General features: G+C 44.4%; 1 protein-coding gene across 1 annotated transcript in view; it reads left to right on the top strand.

Annotated features, from left to right (window-relative positions):
• The window catches only part of UTP20 (UTP20 small subunit processome component), a gene marked incomplete in the record, with an annotated part of 2,478,305 nt that overhangs the window by 1,510,570 nt on the left and 949,372 nt on the right, over positions 1-18,363 (top strand). Inside the window, 1 exon segment of the mRNA XM_044087776.1 lies at positions 1,862-1,941. Within this exon segment, the coding sequence (XP_043943711.1) occupies positions 1,862-1,941 (80 nt within the window).

Below are 18,363 nucleotides of genomic sequence, written 5' to 3'. Positions count from 1 at the left end.
GTAGATCAACTGTGTATCGCCTTGCGATGAGACGTTAAATCGAGGAACCATCTGCTTGAATTGGTGGCAGCTTGGGTAGATATAAAAGATTCCACTTTACCACGATGCCCTGGCCAAATTTCCCGCTACTAGTGTAAGTACCACCTCGGGTCTCTCCTGAAAAGTCTATCTCAAAGATTAGACCTGATTAATCCCACGAGGCTAACAGACTTTTTTTCAGGAGAGACCCGAGGTGGTATTTACACTAGTAGCGGGAAATTTGGCCAGGGCATTGTGGTAAAGTGGAATCTTTTATATCTACGCGAGCTGCCACCAATTCAAGCAGACGGTTCCTTGATTTAACATCTCATCGCAAGGTGATACACAGTCGATCTACCTGGTCTGGGAATAGAACCCAAAACCTTCGAGTGTGCTACCTGTTGAGCTACTGGTGGCAACCTCAATTTTACCCGATTTCCTAAAAGAGAAATTCACTAAGGCATTTGAAAGGTTGTGGTGGTTGTCCCTCTCGCCAAAGTGAAGAAGACAGGTTCAAATGAAACTAGTGTTGATTTTGATGAAATCCCCCCGTCGGGATGAAAGTGCTCAATCCAGTGGTTTTTCCAGTTTTTATTGTTAAAGTGGATTTTATTGCGGAATTCTTTGGTTGCTGCTATTTGTGTTCGACAACACAAGAAAACCTTTTCAAGATTTCCTGACTGCTGACTGTGTGTTTTGTGCTAGTGGTTTTGGTCAACACTGGTCGCTCCATTTTGCACATTTATGTTTCACAAACAATAAGAACATCAATCTTGTGGGAACATAGCAAGTTTTCCAAAAAAAATTTTTTTATTATTATTACTCCTAGCATTAACAACCATCAGAGATGCATCAAATGTTGCTATCTGTGAACTATTAAATTTTCGACCTAGGCAAAAAAACAAAAAACTGCTAGAAAAACAAAATGAAGCCCGGTGAAAGATGAGCACGAATGAAATTTATTGCTGTTGTGAAAACAGACTCTGGCTGCTCTGCACACCAGACGCCAATAATCCTGCCTTGTGTTTATCAAATATTGCAAAATTTCTGCTGCAAAAATTCTCTTCCTTGATCTTGAGAAGTGCACTCCATCCTGTCTGAACACGTGCCCAAAGTTAGGCTCGGTTGTTCTACACATTTCCATTTTTTAAAACAGGACATTTGTTGGCTATAGGCATCTACCCAAAAAAAAACTTTCATTCACCGTGACTCGGCTCTCCTTTTTATATGCGATTTGTGAAAAATGTGTCCCAACACCTGTACAAGCTGTTATCTAAGAGTGCTGTGAGTTCCCTGTTAACAGTCAGAGCCTTGAGGATGAGATCATTTATACCAAGATGAATAAAAACAAATCTGTACTTCCTTACATTGAAGTGTTTTAAGGCTTGCCTCACATCCTCTATTTTTCTGATTGAACCTTAACTGATTTTTGCCAGTTTGCAGAGAATCATAAATGTTTGAGGGTATGCCATTTAATTTTGTTTAGTTTACCCAAAATCTTTAAATCTTTTAAGATGCAGTTTTATGTTTACATTTCTTGAGAAATACATTTTAACCCAAAATAATGAAGATGAAAGGGACTTTTATTGCACATATCAAAAGCTTAGTAACAGAGAAGTGTCTTTTTTGTGCCAACTAAAATTTTTCTTTAAAAAAAATTATGAACTAGAGTTGATGCTGATTTGTTTTTTTTCTGTTAGTTTGCATTCACTTTGTATTGTGGTATAATACATTGTTATGTGATAGCTTCTGACGTATTCTAAATTGTTTTAAGCTTTGATGTTGGCCTTAATTCTTTCTGCACTGTTAAAACAAAATCTCCCTTTCTCTGCGTTCTCTGCAGATCACTAAACTTGCTGTGGAGAGTCAGCAAGCACCTACTCCTCTGCTGAAGTTAATCCAGGAGTGGAGCAAGAACTCCAGGTAAAACCCTCACTTTTCAGAGATTTTAATTTTTTTCTCCATACTGAGATTCACAATAGTCACAAGTGTTTTCTTTTTTAATTGAGGTGAGTTCTGATTGTTTGTTGAGGCTGGAGTTCTAAGACTTGCCTTACTGAATTTGTTTGCTCGGTGTCTAGTATTATAGTCTACTAATTTAATGATGCGACCCATTCATGTACTACTAATTCCGTATGTGTCTGTATCACCTTTGCTTTCTATACCAGTTCTTGTCTATTTACATACAGTAACTTCATGTTTCAGAATTTGCCTTGCAGACTGGGTCATACCTGAGGTCTTGTACTATTACCTGATCAGCAAATGTATAAATCACATTACATGGATTTGATCCAACAGGATACAATAAATACAGTGGAATCTTAATCAGATACATTTTTAATTTAACTGTTTCCATAATTTTAGGAGATTTGCTCTACTTCATTTATGTTACTGTCTAAAGATTAAAAAAAATACACTGAACCCACAGACATCGCCAATATCCTGGCAGACAGGTTCAGTGCAAACTTCTCCACCCCCTCCCCCCCAAAAGAGCAAGTATCTATCCCGGCAGAGTGCAGCCTCCCAAACATCTCTGATGCTCAGGTGAAGGCCGCCCTCTCCAAAGCAAAAAAACACTGCTTCCATGGGACCAGATGGCATCCCGGGTTGCGTCCTACATGAACTCCAAGAAGAACTAATCCCTCAAGTAAAACTGCTGTACAATCTCAGCCTCGCTACAGGATATGTGCCCAAAGAATGGCGTACAGCAACAGTGGTCCCACTCCACAAAGGTGGCGCCTCTGCGGACCCTGGAAACTATCGCCGCATAAGCCTGACTAGCCTAGTCTGCAAAGCTATGGAGAAGGATCATCATGGAACTCATAAACAAAGACATTGGGGACCTACAGACACTAGATCCTACCCAATTTGGCTTCGTCAAGGGCAGATCCTGCCTTTTGAACCTGGTCGACTTCTTCGAAACAGTCACCAAGGCCATAGATGAGGGGAAGGTAGTCCACACAACCTATCTGGACCTCGCAAAGGAATTTGACACAATACCCCACTCGGGCATCATAGATAAGCTATCCAGCCTAAATATAAACCCCTATGTCACAAGATGGGTCGCAAACTGGCTCAAAGACAGAACCCACAGAGTCAGAGTTGCTGGGGCCATGTCAGACTCGAAACCGGTCACAAGTGGCATCCCACAGGGCTCTGTCCTGGGACCTCTCTTGTTCGGTATTTACTTTTCTGAGGTACAGGCCAACGTGGGAGGACTATGGCTCACCAAGTTCGCAGATGACCGCAAACTGGGTGCCATAATTGACTCTCCAGCTGACACAAACATCCTTCAAAAAGGTCTCGCAGAGACGGATAACTGGTGCCAGAGCCATGGTCTAAAGCTAAATTCCAAAAAGTGTATAGTCATACCCTTTGGCAAAAACAATGTGCCCACAAATTACCACATAGGTGGTAACCCATTAAGTACAGAGAAAGTAATTAGGGATCTGGGGACCCAAGCTGATAGCAATCTCTCCTTTGACAACCACATTGCCAAAGTGGTTAGAAAGACCTTCTACATAGCCCACCTCATCATGAAAGGATTCACATCTAGATCAAGAGAGGTAATCGTGTCCCTTTATTCATCCCTCATCAGGCCCATCATAGAATACAATGCCCCCTTTGGTTGGGATGTACCTTACCCGACACCTGCAGCAATTAGAAAGACCCCAAAAGTACCTCACCAGGAGGATCAAGGGACTCAAAGAGATGCCATATGCTGCTCTGTTAAAAAAAACTCCAGCTCTACTCAGTTGCATACCGCCTGCTTCGAGGCGATCTATGCCTGACATATAAAGCTATGTCCAACCCAGAATTAATGGACATGCTCCACCTCAGTAAATCTAAATCCCTTAGAGCCACGCGCTCGAGGGACTTGAACCTCAGCACAGAAATAAATAGAACATGCTGGAGGGGCAGATTCATAACCCAAAGGCTCCCTTCGCTCTGGAATAGAATTCCAATTCATGTTAGGTAGAGCACCTCACTGACTCTCTTCAAGAAAAATCTTGATGAGTGGATGGGGGATCGTAGGTTTGTCCCGGTGATTACTTCCTAATAGACAGAGGCACAGTAAACTAAACTTTAAAAAGGGCACAGTATACTCAAATCAAGGGGTGGCGTAAGCCAAACACAATTGGGCTAGGCTTATAAATGCCCCAGGGCAGATAGCCTAGTATGAACCTATGAACATATTTTTGTGATGTCATTTCTAATTTTTCTGCATACTTAAATTGCAAAAATATAAAGTTGTACTGTGAAATGGCATCCATTAGTGATGTAGTTTGAGAAAATGTAGTTGTGGACTAAAATTCCCATCATCTTGTATTGAATACCTAGGAACTAGCTAAATTAAGATTAGTCAGTCTACCACTGAGGAACTGAGAATCTTCTTGGCAATTTACGATTGTGTTTATTTTTTTCCCTGATAATGTCTGACTTTTATTTTCCTAGAAAGCTCACATCCTGTTCTTGATCAAGCAGTGATTTCATTTAACATATTGAGTGAGCAGGCCTAGGCCCTTTGCCTGTCAAGTCTTTCCTGCTGGTCTTGCAGTTCAGTTCTCAGTCCTAGAAGATGGGAAAATTCCTAGATTTTTAGTGCCTGAAGCACAAAAGCTTACAAAGTGTCTTTCTGGCTGTCCAGCAAGTCAGTACTTGCACTGAAGCCATCTGTACTGCTTAGGAGGGGTGCATGACATGAAATATTGCTGTATGTGCCAGCAGTTTGACCTTACTTCTCAAAGACTTGAAAGGGAGGAGCTTCTGGCCTCTTTCTGTACCTGGAAAATGGTGGCATTTGAAAGTGCTCAGTACAGGAGTAAAAGTGTCTTTCCCTTTAGCGTCATACTTTTGCTAAAGCCCTATAATAAAGCTGAAAAAACAGGTGGTAAAAATGGTCACATCATGGTAGGAGTAAGTCCATTTGTGAGAGAGCCTTTCCTTCCTTGTATATCACACCCTGACCTTTCCCTTCCCAAGTGAAGGCTCAGGTTTGTTAAAATCCTGTGTGTCAGTGAATGTCATCTGGTTCTCAAGGTTGGAGGTACATCCTCTGGTTGATTGACATTAGCCTATCTGCAACTGGCTGGATCCTGTACCGTGAGTCTCCTGGTTGTAGCTTGGTGGTAGCACTCAACACTGAGGACTGTCCTACCCAAGTCCTAGAGTCCATGGTTTTGTCCTAGAGTTCAAACAAGTAATGTGAAGTTGTTCAATCTCACCGTTCATTCTTACACATGGGTTCGGAGCCGATCATTTAGCTCTGAGTCAGCCGCTTTCACAAGCTCGAGGTTTTAGAGTAGCTCAAGGCCAAGTCCCCTATCCCATGATGCTGTCTGCCTCACCTCATATCTAGTTTGCCGCTGCAACAGATCGGAAGTTGAGAGTAGAGTTTGGGCCAGTATTGCTATTTTCAAATTATTATTAGATACTTAACTTAGATTTTTTCACAAATATGTGTGTGTTTCTTGGCTAGTTAGCCTTAGTTTTTGCTTAGGCATTGTTATTTTTCTCCCTTTGACGAGTTTTTCGTCTTTATAGAGCAGATGCTCTTAGGCGTTCTTGGCCGTTTTTGTGTTTCTTCCCTGTCTTCTTTTAAAAAGTTTAACAATTTAAAGTTTAGAAGTTTAAAACTTTTTGAAGAGTTTAGCTTGATAGTTATAGCTGTTGTAGCCTTTTTACAGCTTTAGCGTTTGCTTTGTGTGTGTTTAATAGTTTTCAACTGTTTAGATTGGTTTCTATTTGTCTAGACAGTTTATATACATAGATAAAAAAAAGAGAAACAAAAGTCTGGATTTAAGAAGTGCCCCAAGTTGTTGTTGTGTCTTTTGGCTTTTCCTGGTTAGGGGTCGCCACAGCAGAACTCCGGTCCGCTAATGATTGGCAGTAGATTTTTACTTGCCAGCCCTGATGCACAACATTCAACGAAGGTACACCCATTCATGCATGTCTCCACACAGAAGACGCTCTAGCTGAGAAACGAACAGGACAACGTCTTACTGTGAGGTGACAGCGCTACTACAGCACCACCACCACAGTTTAGAAGTGCCCTAAGTGTGGGCAGAAAATGTCAATCACAGATGTGCATGTCAGTTGTGTTTACTGTTTGGGGGCAGTCCATATCCTGGAGGACTGCTCCATTTGCCATTCTTTTTTCAGCAGGGTCTTGCTGGAACGCAGGAAAAAAAATGGTAGACAGGGATTTGCTAAAATCAGATTTTCAAGAATTGCTAGACAAGGATGACCAGACTTCAAAATCTTAGAAAGCTTCTTCAGTGCCTAAGTCTTCGGCTCGGAGACTTGCTGAGAAGGTGCTGTTGCCGGTTCCGTAGTCCTCGGAACAGAGCTTGTTTTTCAGAGCCAGTCTCCGAAACTTTGAAATCACCCTTTTTGCAGTCTCTGGCTTCATCGATCCCTTTGACTCGTTCTTCAAGGAGAGACTCTGATGTGGATGTGGACTGAGTGGTGCAGAGGCTTCTTGAGAATCCAGCACTGGCTAAATTATTGGCTTTGGCCCAACCAGTTTCGGAGCCCAAAACTGTTTTACCTACTGTGTCTACTCCTCCTCCGAGCCGAGCCAGGCCTTTGGAGCCGGGGGAGGTGGAACTAATGATTGTGGAACCTTCAGAGCCAAGGCCTGTTCCAGTGCCATCGGCTCCGTCAACTCAGACTATTTCTGTGCTGTTCGAGAAGTCTGGGAGCCGACACTCTCCGTTCAGCTCTGGGGGGGTGGGGGGGAGTCGAACCGATGGATCGGTTCAGATCCTTCCGCTCGGAGCTTTGGCATGGATGAGTTCAGCTCCTTCCTCTGGGTCAGTGCCGGAGAGGATGGCATCTCCTTCAGAACCGGCCACTTCCTCACGTCAGAGCAGTGGAGACTTCGATGCCATGAGGAGTGTTATGTCTTCCAAGACCACCCACGTCATCAGGGCCTTCCTCCTCATCTCCAAAAGTGCCACTTTGTACGTCTACATCACAGGTCCCTGTAAAGTGTCAAGACCCAGAGGCTCAGGTAGCTCCATTGGGTGACCCATGTTCTACTGAGACCTCACCAGAAGGTCCCACTGATGAGGTTCCCAGGAAGAAGCTTTGCAGGAGGAGGCATTTAGACTCCCCACAGGAGTCCATCACATCAGACACTGACTTAGAGGAGTCAGAAGGGTCCCCACAGTCCCCCTCAGAGGATATCTCCTTTGCTGATATCCTTGAAGTCCTGAAACAGAGGAGTGACTGGCAGTCCGTTAGCCCTACTGATGATGAGTAGGTGCTTCTAAAGGCTTTTGGGTCTCAACCCTCCACCTCCTGGGTGACGCCACCCTTCAATGAACTAATGAAATTGGTTGCTCGAAGGGCGCAGGAGTCTCCTGATACTATGGGACCTGTCCCTCGGAGGCCCAACAAGTTTATTACATCGCCACAGGACAAAATGTTCCTTACCAAGGGAGTGGCGGTTGATGCCATGGTGGTGGCGGCGGCCACCAAGAAAGAGATGTCTGAAACCTCTTTAACATCCATCCTCCTAATAGAGATTCGAGGACTATGGACAGGTATGGAAAGCGCATTTTATTTTGGCAACTTTTGCTATGCGATTGCTCACCTGTCTGACACATTTTACCCGTCTTCAAAGAGATCTCCTTAAAGAGCTTGGAGATACTGTACAGGATATTACAGCTGAAGGTGTTCCTGATAAGGTGACATCCAAGCTCAGTACCCTTAATTCCATAGTTAACTCGTCCATGCGGCTCATTTCTTATGCAGCCGATGGTTCGAGTCGGGCAGTGGGTTCAGCAATAGCTCTTCTGAGACCTTCCTGGATGCGCTTATGCTCCTTTGCGGAAGCCTTCAAGTCTTCCTTCGTTAATACCCCATTTGATGGCTTGTCCCTTTTCGGCTCTAAAGTCAAGGAGACCCTCACTAGGTGTGAACAAGATGGATAGACTCTATCTTCTGTGGGAGTCCGTTTTTCCACCCCTACTAGACCTTACCCCAAAGGGCAAAAGGAAGGAAAAATGTGGTTCCGGAAGTCCCAAGGAGCTTTTCAGAACACAAGTAGTAAAACCCCTCCAGGGGCAGAGGAAGGGGTAATAATGGAAGATGCCACTCAGGCGGCAGAGGGGGTCCGCAAAACCAGGGCGACAGTGATCAGTTCTTTGGCAACCGGCACTCCTGAAAGGAGGCCTGACTGCCCTACTCTGGAGGCAGTCGAGGGTTGCTGCTCTTTGTATCCAGATGCCTGGCTAGAAATTATAAAAGATTCTTGGGTACAAAGCATTGTTACCAAAGGTTATGTCATTCCATTCACAGAACCCCCCCCCCCCCAGCGTACAGAGGAAAATCCCAGCCGTTCCACCCAGTCTCAGGGATCAAGCAGCCATAGAAATTCAAAGGCTGCAGGAAAAGAGAGTCATCCAACCAATCCCAGCAGACCAAATAGGATCCCAAACCTACTCCAGATTCTTTTTAGTTCCAAAGAAAACAGGGGACTGGAGGCCCATCTTGGACCTCAGCAGACTCAACACCTTTACAAAACCACAACACCAAGCCACTACTGAAAGACCAACAGGAAAAAAAGCATTAGTGTACTCCACTTTAATAACCTATTTTCGTCCACATGGAAGTCCATGTGGACGCAAGCGGTCAATAAAGTGGAGTACGCTGATACTTTATCCTGTTTGGTCTTTCAGTAGAGTCCATGTGGACGAAAGCAGTCATTAAAGTGGAGTACGCTAATACTTTTTCTGCTGTTGGTCTTTCAGTAGAGGCTTGGTGTTGTGGTTTTGTTTTGCACTTTTGAGACTCAACACCTTTGTAAAGAAGAAGTTCCGGATGGTCACACTTCAATCGATTCTTCCATTTCTAGGAACGGGCGATTGGATGTGCTCTATGGGTCTCAAGGATGCGTACTATCATATCAAAATGGCCAGACCATCCAGAGATCACTTGCGTTTCCGGCTGGGAGCCATTCACTATCCGTTCCGAGCACTGCCCTTTGGTCTCACAACAGCCCCCAGAGTGTTTACCAAATGCATGGCAGTGGTTACGGCTCACCTGAGGCATCTCGGATTCAGAGTGTTTCCGTATTTGAATGACTAGCTCCTCATCGTTACCTCCAGGCATCAACTACTTCAATCCAAGGATCATGCACTCAATCTGTGCTCTCAATTAGGAATAACTATAAATTTTGACAAGTCTGCGTTGTCACCATCGCAGCATATCTCCTGTATCGGAGCAGACTTAGACACCTCCACCGCCATGGTAGAATTGCCACTGGACAGAATAGTCACTCTCTGACAACAGGTATTAGACATCCTGACGAGCAAAAAAAGTACCAGCCTCTCAAGTGTTGAAACTACTAGGTACTATGGCAGCAACGCCCATAGCAGTTCCTCTGGGGCTTATGCACATGAGAATACTTCAGTGGTTACTCTTCACCCAGTGGTCTTCCCAACAACTTCCAATGTCATTCTTGATAATGATTACAAATTCATGCAAAAAGGATCTTCATTGGTGTTCGACCAGCTATCATGTAACAGTAGGTCGCCCATTTGTTCTTTGCCCGCCATCAGCCACAGTGATCACGGATGCTTCTCTGATAGGGTACAGGTGGCTTTTTCTGGGAAGAACAGACCAAGGCACCTGGTCAGAGACAGAGTCACAATTGCACATCAGTGTCCTGGAGATGAGAGCAGTACTTTTGGCATTGCAGTACTTCCAAGACTCTCTTTCTCTGGGAACGATTGCGATTCAGACCAACAACATTTCAACAAGCAAGGGGGAACCAAGTCTTACACCTTATGTCGAGAGGCCCTGAGAGTCTGGTAGTGGGATGTATCCACCCAGCGCTTTTTGATAGCGACGCACATCCTGAGGAAATCCAATGCGATCGTGGACAAACTGAGCAGAGCCATTCTGATGCTGCACAAGTGGTTCCTCAAAGACGACATTGCGGAGATGATTTTCTGCAGATGGGGCCAGCCTTGCTGCGACCTGTTTGCATTCCTGATGAATGCCAAATGCAGAAGCTACCTTGCCCTGAATCCCCCACCAAGGGAGAACCCAAGGGATTCTCTTGTACACGCTTGGCCCCTGGGACTTCTATATGCTTTTCCACCAATTCCCCTGATTCCAAAATTCGTGCAGAAAGCCAAAGCCCTGGGGAGGACTGTAATTCTAATAGCCCCGTATTGGTCTCAACAGATTTGGTTCCCTTTCCTTCGGCTCTACCAACTAGAGGAACCTTGGATTCTGGACCCAGTTCCAGATCTGCTAACACATTCATCAAGAACTCTTCATCCTTCTCTTCATTCCCTCAGATTGATAGCTTGGCCCCTCCAATTTCCAATATACCCAGGTCACACAATTTTTCCACGGAGGTACAGCACATCCTGTATTTTCTTATAAAGCTTCCTTCAGAAAGTTGTATGCCAGCAAATGGAAGCGATTTGCTTGCTGGACTTCACAAAATGATATTGACCCCCTACTTTGCCCCAGTTGCTATCATTTTAAAGTTGATGACTAAGCTTTTTAATAAAAGTGCTACAGCTGCCACCATACGAGTTCAATTGGCTGCAATTTCAAATTTTCACTTCAGATCAGAAGGTTCTAATCTAATGTTTCATAGATTATGTAGAGCCTTCTTGAAAGATACCATACATCTTAGACCACCAGTTAGACAACCTTTTACTCCACGGAGTCTGAATGTTGTTCTATCAAGGATTATTCTTCACCCATTTGAGCCTGCATCCTCCTGCCAACTAAAATTTTTGTCTTGGAAAACTATCTTATTGGTTGCCATTACATCAGCACGTACAGTGTCCAAACTTGAGGCCTTATCTATCAAACCCCCATATTTGATTTTTCATCCTGACAGAGTGTCGCTGAGGACAAACCCTTCCTTCCAAAGGTATGCTCTGAGGCTAATATGAACCAAACTATTGAACTTCCAACTTTCTTCAGTAACCATTCCAACAAGTTGGAGTATATGTTGCATAAAATTGATGTTCACAGACAACTAAGATTCTATTTGAACAGAACAAAATAATTTAGAAAATCAGAACAACTTTTTGTCTCTCATGACACCAAAAAAGGGCTACCAGTATCAGAAGTTACTCTTTCCAAATGGTTGACTGATTGCATAAAATTCACATATTCCTCCATGAATCAACCGTTAGAGCATAGCGTGAAAAACGCATTCCACTAGGGCTATTTCTACTTCATCAGCTTATACGGCTAGGCTGTCTTTGGACACGATATGTGCAGCTGCCATTTGGTCTAAGCCTCATACCTTCATTACGCATTACAAAGTAGATAGGGCCTTTAGGGACAGTGCTTCCTTTGGTTCCACTGTCCTCAGGAATATACTCCCGTGAGCCACCCAAGGTGAATGGTGCTTTGGACGCTACCCATGTGTAAGAATGAATGGCGACATTGAATAACTTCACATAAAGAAGTTATGTACTTACCGTAACGTTCCATGTGAGTTGTTCATTTCCCCTTCATTCTTACATTCCCACCTGCCTTCCCCCTCCTGGCTGCTCGAAGAACGAGTAAGAGTTTTTGTGGTCTGGTGGATCTTGTTCTAGTATTTCTTATTTTGACTGGAGTGATGTTCATGTATTATATGTCCATTGGTGGGTACTGGGCTCTCTGCCCGAAGGCATATATTAGTCCAGCGACGTTGTGCGGTATTCACCGCCCATTTAGTAGTTCCCTAGACCCTTGTACTAGCAGCTAGTACCCTTGGCCCCTATCTAGTAGTGCTGTTGGTGTGATCCCCGGTGTGAACATTCTGTTACCCATCCTCTCATCAAGGTTCCTCTTGAAGAGTGATAGTGAGGGGCTCTGTCTTATGTAAATCGGGACCCTGTTCCATAGTAAGGGAAGTCTCTGCGAAGGGAATCTATCCCTCCAGCATGTTCTATTCATTGTTGTGATGAGGTTTATATCCCGGCCTAGAGCATGTAGCTGTAGTAGATTTGGTTTTGCTAAGATGGAGCATGTTCAGCAATTCTGGGTTGGTCATAGCTCTGTACGTTAGACAGAGATCGCCTCTGAGAAAGCGGTATGTAACAGAGAACAGTCTTAGCTTTTTCAATCGTGCTGCATAGGGGAACTGTTTGAGGCCAGTAATCCTCTTAGTTAGGTACCTCTGTGGTCTCTCCAGCTGCTGGAGATGTCTAGCCAGGTACATTCCAATTGGTGCATTGTACTCAGTAATAGGTCTGATGAGGAAAGAATAGAGGGGCACCATTACATCCTTAGATCTTGATGCGAACCCTTTCGTGATCAGATGGGTCACATAGAAGGATTTCTAACCACTTTGGCAACATGGTTATCAAAGGAAATCTGACTATCTATTTGGGTCCCTAGATCCCTTATTTCTTCTTCAGATTTCAGGGGATTACCTCCTATGTTGTAGTTTGCTGGTACTCTGTTTTTTCCAAAGGGGATTACTACACATTGTTTCACATTTAGCTTGAGACCATGGCTTTGACACCATGCATCAGTCTCATTTAGGCCCTTCTGGAGGATCTCCATGTCGGCCGGAGACTCTATTATAGCACCCAGTTTACAGTCGTCCGCAAACTTAGTCAGCCACAGCCATTCCATGCTTGCCTGTACTTCTGAGAAGTATATGTCAAACAGAATGGGCCCCAGGACAGAGCCCCGAGGCACACCACTCGTTACTGGTCTGGATTTGGACATAGATCCCGCTACTCTTACTTTATGGGATCTGTCTGAGAGCCAGTTTGCGATCCATCTTGTGACGTAAGGGTTTATGCCCAGGCTGGTGAGCTTATCAATAATACCTGAATGGGGAATGGTGTCAAATGCTTTAGCAAGGTCAAGGTAAGCTGTGTGTACCTCCTTTCCCTTATCTATAGCCTGAGTAACTGTCTCAAAAAAATCCACCAGGTTCAGGAGGCATGATCTGCCCTTATACATGTTGGGGTCAGCAAACTAGATCTGAGGTGAGGCAGAGAGCATCATGGGATAGGGACTTGGCCTTGAACTACTTTAAAACCTCGAGCTTGTGAAAGTGGCCAACTCGGAGCTGAGGGATTGACTCTGAACCCACGTATAAGAATGAAGGCGACATGAACAATTCACATGGAACATTATGGTAAGTACATAACTTTTTTCAGTGTTTAGTGGGGTCTGTAAATATGGTTGCAGGAGCACATTCTTAGGAAACATGATCTGATGCCAGCAGTGTGTCCCATGCAGGCTTTTAATTCCCTATTGTGCCTTAACAGTTATGCCTTTAAGCACTGATCCTGTGTCACCTGGCACTTGTTCACTGTACAATAGGACCTCATGCATGCCATCTGAGCATGAGTCTGCCCTTTCTAAGGCTGTAGTTGAGGAGGGGTTTACTTTCCTTCGAGGAATAAGAGGACCCAGAAACAATTCTCAGAGACAGGTAAAGGTAATAAGAACTACTTTTTTGTGCATATAGTTTACATCACATGACCTCCTCCAGAGAAATGTGAGGTTCATAAAATTGACCATGGGGTGCCTGTGATCAGCATTCCTTCCCTCAGAAATATCTTTGGTAGTATTGAGCATTGTGTCCCCTGCAAGTAGTACCCATCATCAAGGATGCCAGTTATGCAGTGCAGAAGCACCCATATTCTACTCCTAAGAAGGGGAATGCTGTCTTATCCCTAGCTGAACGATGTGGAATCCTAACCAGGCATTTGAGTGAACTATGTATGGTGTTTTCAGTCCAGATAGGCACTATTAGCTTCAACATTTTTCCACTTGATAAATACAGTTTAAAACTTTATAGTGGGCAGGGAATAGTCTTCTGTGCAATTCTGAGGCCTAGAGTGCGTAATTTTGATTCCACTAACCAGAGTGGGCTACCGGCTGGCTTTTTGTAATTTGGACTTTATTGCTGCTTATAGCTAGGACTTGCATGCTAAGCCATTTGATAACCCCATAGGGTTTTCTCACTGAGATACTTTGCCTTGAATGAGGTTTGCTGCTCAATCAGCCATCTCAAGACAAATATATGATGTGTTAAAAAGGAAGCAAGGCCTCCCCAGTGTGGAGGAATTGTTTGAACCGTCTCAGTCTCTTTCTGTGTAGGCTTAACTAGTCCCCCCCAGAAGGATGAATCTTCCTGTCCAACTGAGAAGGCTTCTCAGTTGTCTGTCTTGCTTGTCCCCTTCCCAAAGGTTGAGCCAGCTTAGCCTCCTACAGCCCAGCAGTTGCAGTCTTGATTGTTTTCATGGGCTGCCCATAACTAGGTCAGTTCTTCATTTGACCCTCCTTGGACAGCCATCACCAAAGACGATTGGCTGCTCTTCATAGTTGGCCATGTTTTTGAGCTCGTAGGTCTTCTCCCAGCAGAGCTCATAGGACAAGCTAGGGTTCTATTACAGCTGTGTTTTTTTTTCTGATGCATCGAAAGGATTTGATTCCAATCCTGAACCTCTGCAGCTTCAACTGAATACATCTGTTTACAGGGTCAGCAGCTAGAATGAGTATCATGCATTTGCTACCACAAAGAACTATGATGGTGTAATTGGATATAAATGACTTGTTTCACACCAGTGTCCAAGGAATGTACAAGAGGGTGTTTTGATCCAGGCTGGGTGTATTTTACTTTCAAGATAGAGTGCCACTTTTTTTTTGCTTTTCACTGTAACCATTTTGGTCACCAAAGTACTGTTCTTAATGGTAGATGGCATGCAGCAGAACGTGTTTGTTGTGTGTATTACTATCTTCTGGTAGCTTTCCTGAGAAGACACTTCAGTAGCTACAATTTCAGTGTGACCATAAACGAAGAGTTTTCTCTGCTCCTGTCTTAGAAGACTGCCTTCATCACTGCAGAGTTGGACAGTCTACATCTTGACCATTCCTTCCTGTTATCAGGGCTCAGGAGGTCAAAGCTTTGGCAGCTTGGGTTAGGACACCACAGAGGGTGCAGGCTTGAATCTCCTGGAGTTGTCTGTGCCTTATGGCTGTCATGATCTTCACTTTGCTTTTCAAAAAAGCTTGGGATGTTCGTGTGTGGAATTACAAATGCCATTGGGTGAAGAGTCAGACCATGTGGAGGCTTTGTTTAGTGTCAGATAGTTGTCATTTGGCCATAGTGTAGTTGACCAACTCAGTCAACATGATGGTGAGTTTCCCTTCCTGTTGCCAAAATCATCAGAGGTTCAAACAACATATAGGTTGTGGCAAAATGTGGGGCTCATTTTGGCATCTGTATTTTTTAAGGAAAATGGATCTCGCTGAGGAAGGGGGATGCATATCAGCCATTTAGGATCTACTTACAGTTCTTTTGGCCCTGAAGGCTGTAGAAGAGAAGCTTCTTCTGTGGAAGCTCCTAGTGCACTCTGAAAGCTAGTCACATTACATAAACATGAGGAAATGCTCTTGAACTCTGTGCAGAGATGTTATGCAAGTCCGGCAGTAGATGCTAGACAAGGCATCTGTGTGTCTCATTGCTTCACATCCCAGCTAAAGTGAATGTGATAGCAGACTACTAGAGTTATGCCTCCAAATCTTAGATAGCACTGTCTGGTTTGGATCTTCTGAAAGTAATGGGCTTCAGCATCACCCTGGCATGTGTTGCCCCTTCTAGTCTCTGCAGCAGGACAAAGGGAGAAATAACAGTGATGAATGTTTTCAAATCTGTGGCAGAGGTGTTCAGGAGAAAAAACAAATGTTCTGATCTCCCCTTGATTGCCAGAAAGAATGCAGTTTCAGGCTTTCAGGTCCTTGGGTTTACAGGAGCCCCTACTTGCAAATGTAATGGAAATCATATACACTGGCAGAACAACCTGTCTCACCTCAGGGCCTAGTTGTTGGTAAAGATCCACTGATGTCAGCATGTATCATGGCTTGGATTGTGTGCAGAGTTGACTGAAATGTTCAAGAAGCCTTCCATCTTGTAGCCATACCCTGCCAAGTTGAACATAGTCTCCATTTGGAAGGAAAGGTATTCCTGTTTCAGGCACCTGGATGATTTTGTTTGCAGTTATTATACTGCCTTACATGCACATGCCAGCAATTTCTGCAGTATGTGTCAGAATTGTGATACAGCATTGGCAGGTCAAACAGATCCCTAAAGGGATTTGGTACCAACACTTACCCGTGGAAAACCCATGTCCTCCATGGTAATTGTACTGTATGATCTACAGGCTTTTACATTTCTTTTCCAGACTGTCTGTATTTCTTGATGACTATCGCCTTTGGTCACAGGATTTTGCAGTTTCAGGCTATCATCTCTAGATTGAATGGTATGGTCTTTCACAGAGATCAGTTGTCACTTAAGAATGGCACTGGAATTGTACTTCATTCAGTCATTGTGCATGTGTTCGTGACTTTGGGAAGACATATTAACTGGTGTTCTTCGTGTTTCACTGTTGCAGTCATCACCTGTAGGTTATCCCTGCTGTGGTTGCCCTTGGCCAGCCCAAATACCAGAGTCAATGTTTTTCTGTGACGGCTGCTGTCGCTTGCTGGCTGACATCAGGACATCAGTGCTGTAAAGGAAGGCAACCGACGTCATTACATCAGTCTTTCCTGCCGTGGAGCCCATAGCAGAAGCAGTTTGCAAGTGTGCCGGTCGGTCGCTACCAGAGTTTTAATTACAGCTGAAGATGTCTAAAGCCAAGTACCCTGTTGGGGATCCTTTTTTCTTACACTAACAGATGTCCAAAAAAGTTAACAATTGCCTCACCTGTGGAAAGCAAATACCACACCAAGATTTCCATTCATACTGCTTCACTTGTTTAGGCCCAGACCACGACGTCCCCCATTGCCGGTTCTGTGCCCTCTTTAACGTGAGAACCATTTGTCGTAGGGCTCTTATTGTAGCCAAAATGGCATCCATCAGCAAACAATCCGTAAACATTCCGAAAAAAAAGTAAAGATAGAGATAGACCACACAAGGCTAAGCCTTCCAACGACTGTACCGCTAAGCAGGTCGTCAGTTCTCCAGAATTCGGTGAGGCGCCTTTGCAGCCCCTGATGCCTGATTCAATATCTTCGCAGGCCTCTACTGAGACCCTTTCTGGACTCTGGTATGCCTCAGAAATTATTTTCATCTTCCAAGCCATTGGTTGTCTCCACCTTGGTTGGGTCCGGAGCCACGACGCAGGCACTGGCTTCCAAGGAGGTCTTTCATACTACCAAATCTAGACAAAAACTGACGTCTCCTCCTACTACCATTTCTCTCAGACCAGTGGATACTGTTAGGCCTAGAGGCAAGGCCACTCCTAGGAAAACTACTTTTTGCCACCATTTTACTCCTGCTCCACTACCCCAAGCTCAGTTGCGTAAAATGGCGGAGGATCTCATCACCCTTATCAGGGGTAGTCAGGCCACAACTTCTAAAAGGAAGAGAGATCATTCTCCTGAAATACTGACAGAACAGTATTCTGAGGAGTCTGATTATTCAGTTTTGAAGAGGAGCAACTATCTCTGGCTGCTTATGAGAATTCAGATGCAAAGGAATCCATTCGTTCTGCTTCCCCACCAGAAGATCCTTCTTTGGGGAAGACCTTCACACCCTCAGGGAGCATTTCCACTGGGAATCCCAGGACTTCTCACAGTCTAAGACTAGACTAAGAGTTTCTAGAGCACCCCCAGCACAGACCCTTGGCCATCCCTCCTATCTTAGAGGTGGTTGCTAATATCTTTCATGAATCCAGCTTGACTTCTGACTCCCTCCCACCTACTCCCAGAAAACCTGACGGTATTGCAGAGTATTGGATTCTCACAAATACCTGTACAGAAATCCTGCTTCAGACCTGGAGGTCATTACACAGGGACCTAAAGGAACTAAGGCTAGTTCTAAAAAGAATCCTATTCCTTTTGACAAGGATTCCAGAGCTCTGGACAGATGCAGTAAGAAAGTATACACCTCTGCAACCTTAGCTATCAGAGCACTCAACTGTCAGTTCCACATGTTAAAATTTCAACAACACACTTTGGAACTATTAAAACAGAAGACTTGTACTTTTCCTGACTGCACCTATTCAAAAGAGTTAGTAGATTTACTGCACTCTACTTGTCAAGTGGCTAAACACTCTTTACACTGTGGCTGTGACGCCCAAGAAGCCTCAAGCAGGGCAGCAGCGTCAGGATCTGTCATTAGGAGACATGCATGGTTGAAGGAAAGTACAGTTTTGTACCTACCGTAAATGTAGATGTTCGAATGTTCACCATGCTGCAGTCATCACACTTGGGTTATCCTGCCATCAGGCGGTCCCGCAGTCAGCCCAAATTCCAAAGTCGTGGTCCAGCATCGGTTGCTGTCACTTATTCCCTGACGTCAGTGTGCCAGGGGTATATAAGAGGCATCCGACGCCATTTTCTTCA

The sequence above is a fragment of the Protopterus annectens genome, chromosome 11.part0 (assembly GCF_019279795.1).
Source record: "Protopterus annectens isolate FY-2018-M chromosome 11.part0, PAN1.0, whole genome shotgun sequence".
In the NCBI taxonomy this organism is placed as follows: Eukaryota; Metazoa; Chordata; order Ceratodontiformes; family Protopteridae; genus Protopterus; species Protopterus annectens.
Note: the sequence above shows the minus strand (reverse complement) of the source record. Positions and strands in the feature narration are given on the sequence as shown.